We start from the raw sequence: 8,761 nt of genomic DNA on the forward strand, positions 1-8,761 counted from the left end.
GTAGAGTAGAGTCTTTAGTCATTTCTACCAAGTTCTACAGCCAATCGTACAGATGCAGTTAGCCTTGTAGGATTTTAAAACGCCAGTGGGAGTGGACCATTGTTTTGAGTATCGATCCATTCACACGTTTCCACTCACTGAACCAGGTCCAGGTTCAGGACCTGGGTCTGATCCTCTGGACCAGGACCGTACCTGTACCTGATTTTTTCTGTACCGATACCCACCCCTGGTACGGGGCTATCCTTGGTGCTGAAACTAAGGAGAAACTCTAATCGGGGACACGTTTACACGTTATTCCAAGCTTAAGGTATATTTTTCTTTGTCTGGTGCTACGAGCACGGAATAGAACAGAATGACTTTTAAAAGTGTCTATGAATCTAGTTTATCTTATTCGTTGTTTTGTATACAAAAAAGGTGTTCCATAGGTCATCTTTTGTTACCAACTTTATCACCAACGTAAATCATTGCGCTGTGACATGCACAGAAGCAACACCGCATAGCGTCATTGTGCGTTAGATACATAGTCGTAAAAAGAAAAACACACACGAACACAAGAAATAGCCGTTTCGTTTATCACTCTCCGCACGTTGAGGCGTCCCGGTAACCCCATCCCTTCGGCAGTGGAAACCGGATACCCCGGTCTCTATGCACGTTACCACCCCTGAACCCACGGCAGGTGGTGAGAACCAAGCATGGCGGACGATCCGTACACGGGCGATCCGCTAGACGTGTACAGGAAACCCGACAAACAGTTCTCCGAGGAAACGGTAGGGATCGCGAGTACCCTGCTGGAAAAGAAGGGTAAGTGTGGGCAACAATCTTCATGGTTGTCTTCTAGCAAAACCCGGTAACGTTACTTTATCCGGGTACATTCGAGGTGTATGATTTTTGTCCAAGCAGGTGTATGGAGAATGCATGTTTTATTTTTGCTGGTTTGTCCGTCCCTTCTTCTAAAAGTGGTACAGTTTTAAGAAGTAAGGGCATGAGTCCTTGAGTCAGTTTCCCCCTTGCTGAGATTTCAGTGTTTCGACTGACGGTTAAGGTAGCTTAAGGTTGAGCCAGGCAGGCTTCAGTAACTCCGACGCCGTGTATTGCATACATTAAGCGCCAGGCTACATATAACGTAATGGTGTCACGGCGTTGCGAAAGATAATGCCGCCAACTCGCAGCTGTGTAATTCTCAGACTTAACGTTGTATGTGATGTATATAAAGCTAGTATCAACGTCAACCACAATGTAAACGTAAGTTTACATGTAGCACAAATTATCAAAAGCCCAGTGATGTTTTCTCAACAACATTTACAATGGCTTAACGTATAGAATGTGGTGTAACTGATTGTCAACTTTATATCAATGGAAATTTCACCGCTGGTTCTCTCCATGTAGTGACTTTGGGTCGTCCACCAAGTGCAACAATGAGGAACAGGAAGGCCGCCATTCTCAATGAACTTTCATCGGCCAAGAGTACCAGTAAGCATAAGGCCTTTCACGTACCATCGCCTCCGGCTGTAAGAATGGACACCACGAAACCAAACCTTCCTAACAGGAAGGTACGCAGTGCACAGGCGAGGTACTCAACAGGCGGTAAACAGAAATGGGAAGGTAGGAAGGTGAAGAGTGCCCAGTCATCATACACACAGCAACTTAGCACTCAGGGAGTACAGAATACTCAGGACAGAAGAACAAACGTGAAAGCAAGGAACACAAGAAGTAAACAACAAACAACGTTTCAAGACTTCCGAGAGGATTTGCCACATAGGACCCCTCCTGCATATGAAGAAGTGGTTGATAGTTCTACCTCACAGTTAAGTAATTACTTCTTTAAGACTGAACTAGAAGATGAAGAGGAGGAAACTGGGTTGGACCCCTACAGGCTGGTAGGGAGTACAGCGGAGTGTTTCCCCTACAAGTGTGCCACGCCTGGAAACCAGGGGTTGGAGCAGGACAAAGGCAGACAACAGGATGAACTTTACGTTACAGCAAGGTAAGGTCAACTGTTCGTCATTCTTATAGGATTGTGAGGTTCACAGAAAAGGGTATTGACAGGGGAAAAGGTCATGTACTCATATTAAACTGTCTGCATTAAACTGTCTCCTGGGTTGTTTTAAATTGTTCTATGAAGCATTAGAGATGTGTAGGTTAAAATATTTCAAGATGATAGCATACACTAAAAAAGACACTAAAAATAAATTTCTGACATTTCTACATTAAAACTAAGCTGTAAAGTAATGTTTGTTATTGTTTGGTTAGTGCCAGAAAACAGTCTTATTGAATCATCAATTTTCTAAGCTTCCAATAAGAGGCATAAACTGAGCCTTTCAGTTGAGGATTAGACAATAGATCCAATAATGGGTTTTTGTTGTTAACAATGATGCCACAATCATGTTGTTTTTCATGTGGATTAGTGATGTTGGTAGCCCATAGATCCTTAGAAATATCCTCATAATAAAGAAGTTTTTGGGTGGGTTATGGGGTAAAAATGAAAATTTCAAGCTATTGTACAGAAAAATTAACATGATCGTCATTTGTCCTGCTTATCTACAGAAAGGTGCCCTCAGGAATTCAACCTCTCACCCCCTGGCTGACAGAAGATATTCCTCCAGAATGGTAAGGACAGTTTGCTAAAAGAATTCCAATTCTAACTCATTGCTGTATCATATATAATAGATGTGATATTCCATATCATTGTGGTAAAGCATATTACCGTTTAATATTTCAGATACACTTATGAATCTTGCTGTGTCAGAAAATGCAGGTCCAATGTAATTAGATGGATTTTCAGGTGAAAAATATGCTTGCTTCTATGGCAATTTCTAAATCCGGAGACAATAGAAAAATGTGGTCATAGCTTGTCAACTGATGGACTTAAAGAAGTTCAGAGTGAAATCTAAGGACATTTTATTAGAAACATTGACCCCAGATGAACCTTGTCATTTTCCACCAACAGGTGTGGTGTTGATCCCAGGGAGTGCCTGGTGTTCCTCCCCTCCCTGCGTACAATGGACAGTCCCCCTCCGTACATCCCCCCAATGCAATCACCTGAAGATGAACTTCCCTTCACAGACATTCTGCCCCCTCCACAGGTAACGACTTTCATTTTCTTATACATAAATTAAAGACAATGAAAAACAAAGCCTGGATGCCAGACTGTTTCCAGGGCCTACACAGACCAGCTCCTTGGCTCTAAAGCCAACATGCCCAGAGAAAATTCCATCACAGGCCCCCTGAGTTAGATCCTTAGTGTCTTTGAAAAGCACTGCAATGCCAATCAGTCCTGTAAACTAGGAATTGACCAAAGAAAAGCTTTGTAGATAAAGAAAAAGATTTGAGTTTAAAGTTGAGCAAGACATGTAGGTGCAAGCAAAGAAATGTTGCATCTGTGCTTATACTAGCAAGCAAAGAAGTATTTATTGCAATCTTTTTGTACATCTTGTACTGTGTAGAGTGTAGACTCATAAAATTCTTCACTGTGCAGAACTCAAAGAGACATCAGAGAGTTAAGGAGCAGAGAAGACACTCAGAAGGACACGAGACACCACAATTTGGGGCAGTACAAAATGTAGAGATCTTCTCCAAATCAGATGGAAGCCTCCTACATGCGTAAGTTCCAGCAGGGATGTTTAGTTTGTAACACAATCTATGTCTCCTTTGGAGAGTGTTGTATGTGCTTTGTTGATAGCAAAAAAATTGAAGTGCCTGGTATTAGCATCAGCATTACCTACAATTATTGGCATTGTACAAGCAGTGCAAACGGAGTCTGGAATCAACAATGTTTTAATCTTAGACTAGTTTTCTGAGTTGTTTTGCTTGGTTCCTACTTTTCACAAGGTTCAATAGGTACCTCTGAAATCTATTATTTCATTGTGACTTTTGATGACTTTGCTGTGCAAAAAACAACTACCTGGAGTACATTCACTACGATTAGGGTCCTAGAAGGAGGGACAGTATACCCTCCAGGAAGGCTCTCATTTACAGCCATCGTGTGAGCTTACATGTTTAAGAGGCTGCAGTTGTTGGTGCAGGGGGTCAAAGTGTTTAGCAGACATCAGTACGGTAACCCCACCCCTCCTCCACCTGGTCTGCACTCAGACAACTTCTGAAACAGTTTCAGTCCTTTTGACTGTGCAGAACACGTCTACGTGTCAGTGGCATCTTATCTGTAAACTATGGCTGCAAGCCTGACACAGCGTTCTAGTTGAGTACACATGAAAGTGAAGGGGCACATACACCATATGTACAAGCAGGGTTATATAGGAGGGATTGGGTAGCAGGGCTGAAAGGATGGTTTGTTTTCCACGGCTGGTTGTTTCTCTCGTGTTGCGTCTCCTTTGTTTGGAGTGGCTCCGAGGTAAACAAAAGGTTTCGGGTCAGTTCACGACCAGGACTATAGTTTATCTGGTGGCTGAAAGCATCACAACATACTTAATGTCAAGTTAGGTGCTAAATGTTTGTAACATTAGTAGACACACTGTCTAAGGCCAGTCTCCATCCAAACTCATGAATTAATCCCAAAGGAGGTCTTAAAATTAATCTAAAGAAATGTCATGTAAGTCATGTAAGTAGTTAAATAGTTTAAGGAAGTAAATCGACTTAGCAATGATTGGTGCTACCCATGTTCAGCTGGTAATTCAATCGATGTGTTATCAGCCAGCTGTAATATATTTCTGTATTTCAATACAAAAACTTAAGAAATTAGAAATGATAGAAATGCACTTACCCGGTACCTTTAATTGTTCACTGGATTCAGGAGCAACAAAAAAGAGAAATCTATGAAGGAAATCAGGAAAGAAATAGATGAGCTTGACAGCATCCTGCAAGGTAAGTGCCCACACAAACTTGATACAAAAATGTACAATAATATGATTGTGCTAGCTTCAGGATGTCATGGCATCTTGTTAGGAGCTTGAATCTGTACAGATGGAATGAGTTTAATGCTTGTATGTGTGACAAGTCGTTCAGTGTAATATGATGTAGTTTGTTTAAGTATGCCAATGAGCAGTGATTAACGTTTATTGTTTGGACCCTGAAGGCAAAGAAATTCAAGGCTGTCCAAAACTGCACATTTTTGTCATTGATTCTCCACAGGAATGGAAAGAGAAGAAACAGACAATACTGGGGTCCCGCAGCATGATAGTATGGACAACCAAAAACATTTTACAAACGAGTCTCCAATGTGAGCAGGTTTTGCTCAAGTTCACTAACATGAAACATAGTCACTGCACGCTTCGCAAATTAACTCAATCTACATTAGGCATTCTACGCTTTGCAGAAGCTTGTTATTTTTCTGTAAATCCTTAATACAGGAGATAGAGCTTAATCTGAAATCTGTTGTCTGTCTTGCATATTATAGGAGACCGCCTGAGCCGAAAACTGAAGGTATAACCCACATGGTAGGCACAGATCATTTTGTTACATTATCCTTGGATAGGTGTGTGTTTTCATCATGTACATCACATACATGCAGTACCACCTTTCTTTAAGGTTGTAATTTTAATTTTAATTTTCATGATAGTAAACCTGTGTCAGTAATGAATGCATCATGTAAAAGTTATCAAATTCCTTTGCATCAAACAATGCTTTCAGTAAAATATAAGTCCAATCGTGAAGAATGTACCCTTATGGTAGCAGCTTTTGCAACTTCATGTACTTTTTGCTCATACATTTAGACATTCATTCATTCATCCATCTTATCCATCCAACCAATCAACCAAACACTCACCCACCCATGCACACACACACACATGCATCTTTCCACCTGTTCTGCTATTGTGTATCTTGCCACCCCACAGGACAGTGTGTAACCTAGCTGCTACATGTTCTTATGTTCCAGCGTGAGTTAGAGCAGTACACAGATGAGTGTGAGGAGGTGTTAGCCTCCATCAGGAGACGGAGACAGGAGTACCAAATGATGTATAACCCTGCTACATGTTCTTATGTTCCAGAGGGAGTTAGAGCAGTACACAGATGAGTGTAACCCTGTTACATGTTCTTATTTTCCAGCGGGAGTTAGAGCAGTACACAGATGAGTGTGAGGAGGTGTTAGCCTCCATCAGGAGACAGAGACAGGAGAGTCTACAGGAGCTGGCACAGCTGCACCCTGCGCTGGCCAACAGAAAGCTTTCATTGTAATATTCCAAAAAGTAGTTACTCGAGCAACTGGATATGGTTTTGGAAACGGTCAGACGTTTCAACTGGAATCCACCAGTTTTCGTCAGTGACACTGAAGTGATCTGGAAGAAACAGGTCTTTCATGCTCTAACTATGAATGAAGACAATTTCAGATGTCCAATAGGAAACGTATCATTGTAATATTGTCGACGTATCATTGTAATATTGTATAGGATGTTGTATTATTATTGTCATTACAATTTTTTTCCTTACACATGTGTAACATTTCCTTGCTATAGACCCATAAAATATTGGCCATGGGCTACAGTAAAAAGAAATCTGAGAAGAATATACCAATAATGACCGTACCCTAGACCCACTGCCCCTACAGCCTTAAAAAGGCTATGGGACAACCTTTCTACGACAAACAACAGTGTGTTCTGTTTCACTAAGATGAATACATTCAGGCTCTAATATCCATGACTTTGAATAGGACTGGACTGGTGGTTAAGTTGTTATATTAGTCCAGTGAGTGCTGGTTAGAGAATAGACAAAGAACATGTCAAATATATTTTTCCTTAGACACAACAGTCGTAATGGTATTAGATATACATTCGTATATATCACAGATAATAAAATCATAAACGTACCGATTTCTCTCTCTCTTGTTTCTTAAGCCTTAAGGGGCAGTTAGGCATCATTATACAGTGAAACAATTCTGTAGATAATATACTATTAGTAAGTACTTCAACCTAACATATTGAGTCTGTTTGACAACCAGAAAGCATAAAAAGTCACAAAGTACACAATTAAATTTTGCAACGACAAGCTTCCAGGCTTATCTTATGAGATGAATCACATACACACACAAAAAGGACAAAACCCCAGATGTAGGATGAGGTATTTTATTATGGCATAGCTGTTTTTGGCACAATATTCTTTGCCAAATAGATAGAGAATCAATTTACATCACAGGAGACCGACGCTCCAACCTCGTACCAATGCAGACATAATCATAAAAAAGCAACCTTACCCCTAAAATATTGTAGACACTGATTTCGGAGGGAACTTCTACAGCTCTATTTCACATGATGACTATATATCATTTCAATTTCTCAATGTACACGTGTTTCTTGATAGGGTATTTAGAATCACAAAGGTTTTAAAAGTGACCATTTACAGGTCGACATGATGGTGTCTAGTTGGGCTTTGGGTTAAAAACTATTTACAAAAGGATCTCCTGAAGGTCGGGATTTCAAAACATAACTTTACCTGAGGGAGAGTTACAGGTACAGGTACTTGAAGCCCTTGGAAAAGAAACCTAACTGACGACATCAAGGCTAAAAATCGACAGGTTTATATACAACATACAAGGATCTGTACAACTGGATAAGATGGCAACTTGTAGGTCATTTGATATTCTACTGTTCAATGTCCGATGTAGAATTTACCTGTCAAATCAGGGCTGTCTCCACCTTCTGTTCTGGGACAGAAATTTGCTTTTTCAAATGGACGAAAATTTCACCCTGTCCGTCTAAGTAAACAAAACTTCATGACAGATCTTAAGATGAAAATTGACAACATTGGGTCCCAAATCTTAATTGAACCAAATTCAGCCTTTTCCTCCGCAATAATGCAACCATTGATCATGGTTAATGGCCTCCAAGGCCTGTAATAGATAAACTCTCTCCTCCCAAACATGAGAGTGAGAAACAAAAATCTACAGCTGGAGACAGCCCTGGACCATAGCTGTACATATAAGCAGATGCACTGATACTGACGCACTGTTTATGGTTTGCCATTCTAGCCACTTTTCCCCATCAATTCTAACTATTACTCAAATCTGATTAATTTGGTAAATAAAAAAGTACTTATACATGTACATGATTCTAGTGCTTTACAATAAGGATTACTTTTACTACCAAAGTAACAGCTGTTATTTCAGTGTGGCTGAACTAAAAGCTCTGATTGTCAAAGGTGTACTTCACTTTTCCCACTACAGAACTCTCTCCTTTTCTTCTTGCTTACATGTAGCTGCCCCAATAACAAGCAGACTTTGTTAACACCAGCAAAACAAGTCATTAACTTGCCATTAAATCTAACTATTGTAGTAGTGTGGGCTCTATAGCCCTGGCTGTCGATACTACTAACAGTTCAAACATATTCGTTAGTGCTGAAGCCCTTGATAACATTTCTCTGTCATAATTAAACATTTCCATCTCTAGGGCGATACAATGTAGCATTTTCACTTGGAGAAAGGGTTACATAGTTTAACATTTCTGGAAGCCCCTCCCCTTTGATTTTGTGTACATACACTTTGATAGGCCCATCCAAAAGTCACATTTTAAGGGGTAGTTTCTCTATACGGCTATATCATGCTATATAAATTGGACTGCACTCTCTAAATAAGCTTTGACCATAGAATGTACATACTTGCTACAATGTTCCCATAGTAACAGGTTTATGCAAATTTTACAATTTTTACAGTTTCTCCCCTTCCTTTCTGTAGAAGCTTAAGCCTTAAATTCTACAGACTGGTACCTTTAGGGATGGTAGAGCACTCACCGTGTGATATAGGAGACAGTGTATAATACCCTTTACTAACACTGATATAGAAATGTTGGCATTTCTTAACTAGTAAACCCCTATTGCT

At 40.3% G+C, this 8,761-nt stretch overlaps 2 protein-coding genes and 1 long non-coding RNA gene across 4 annotated transcripts in view; 2 read left to right on the forward strand and 1 right to left on the reverse strand.

The window, feature by feature from the left end:
• The first annotated feature begins 567 nt into the window (after positions 1 to 567).
• Positions 568 to 3,604, forward strand: LOC118428551. The gene is made up of 5 exons (XM_035838645.1): positions 568 to 801; positions 1,387 to 1,984; positions 2,545 to 2,607; positions 2,948 to 3,083; positions 3,476 to 3,604. Exons 1-5 carry the CDS (start codon positions 693 to 695, stop codon positions 3,602 to 3,604), a joined length of 1,035 nt encoding a protein of 344 aa, XP_035694538.1. The 5' UTR covers positions 568 to 692.
• A 1,124-nt stretch (positions 3,605 to 4,728) lies between these two features.
• Positions 4,729 to 6,133, forward strand: LOC118429672. 2 transcript variants are annotated; one of them, XR_004832767.1, is made up of 3 exons: positions 4,729 to 4,818; positions 5,351 to 5,390; positions 6,001 to 6,133. It is a non-coding gene; the product is annotated as an uncharacterized LOC118429672 (long non-coding RNA). The 2 variants fall into 2 exon arrangements; XR_004832768.1 differs by lacking the exon at positions 6,001 to 6,133 and adding an exon at positions 5,831 to 5,899 and having other exon boundaries at positions 4,730 to 4,818.
• Positions 6,134 to 6,999: 866 nt separating this feature from the next.
• Positions 7,000 to 8,761, reverse strand: part of LOC118429095 (E3 ubiquitin-protein ligase TRAF7-like) — a gene marked incomplete in the record, with an annotated part of 15,556 nt that continues 13,794 nt past the window's right edge. The window contains 1 exon segment of the mRNA XM_035839469.1: positions 7,000 to 7,975.

The sequence above is a fragment of the Branchiostoma floridae genome, chromosome 13, assembly GCF_000003815.2.
Source record: "Branchiostoma floridae strain S238N-H82 chromosome 13, Bfl_VNyyK, whole genome shotgun sequence".
Classification (NCBI taxonomy): Eukaryota; Metazoa; Chordata; class Leptocardii; order Amphioxiformes; family Branchiostomatidae; genus Branchiostoma; species Branchiostoma floridae.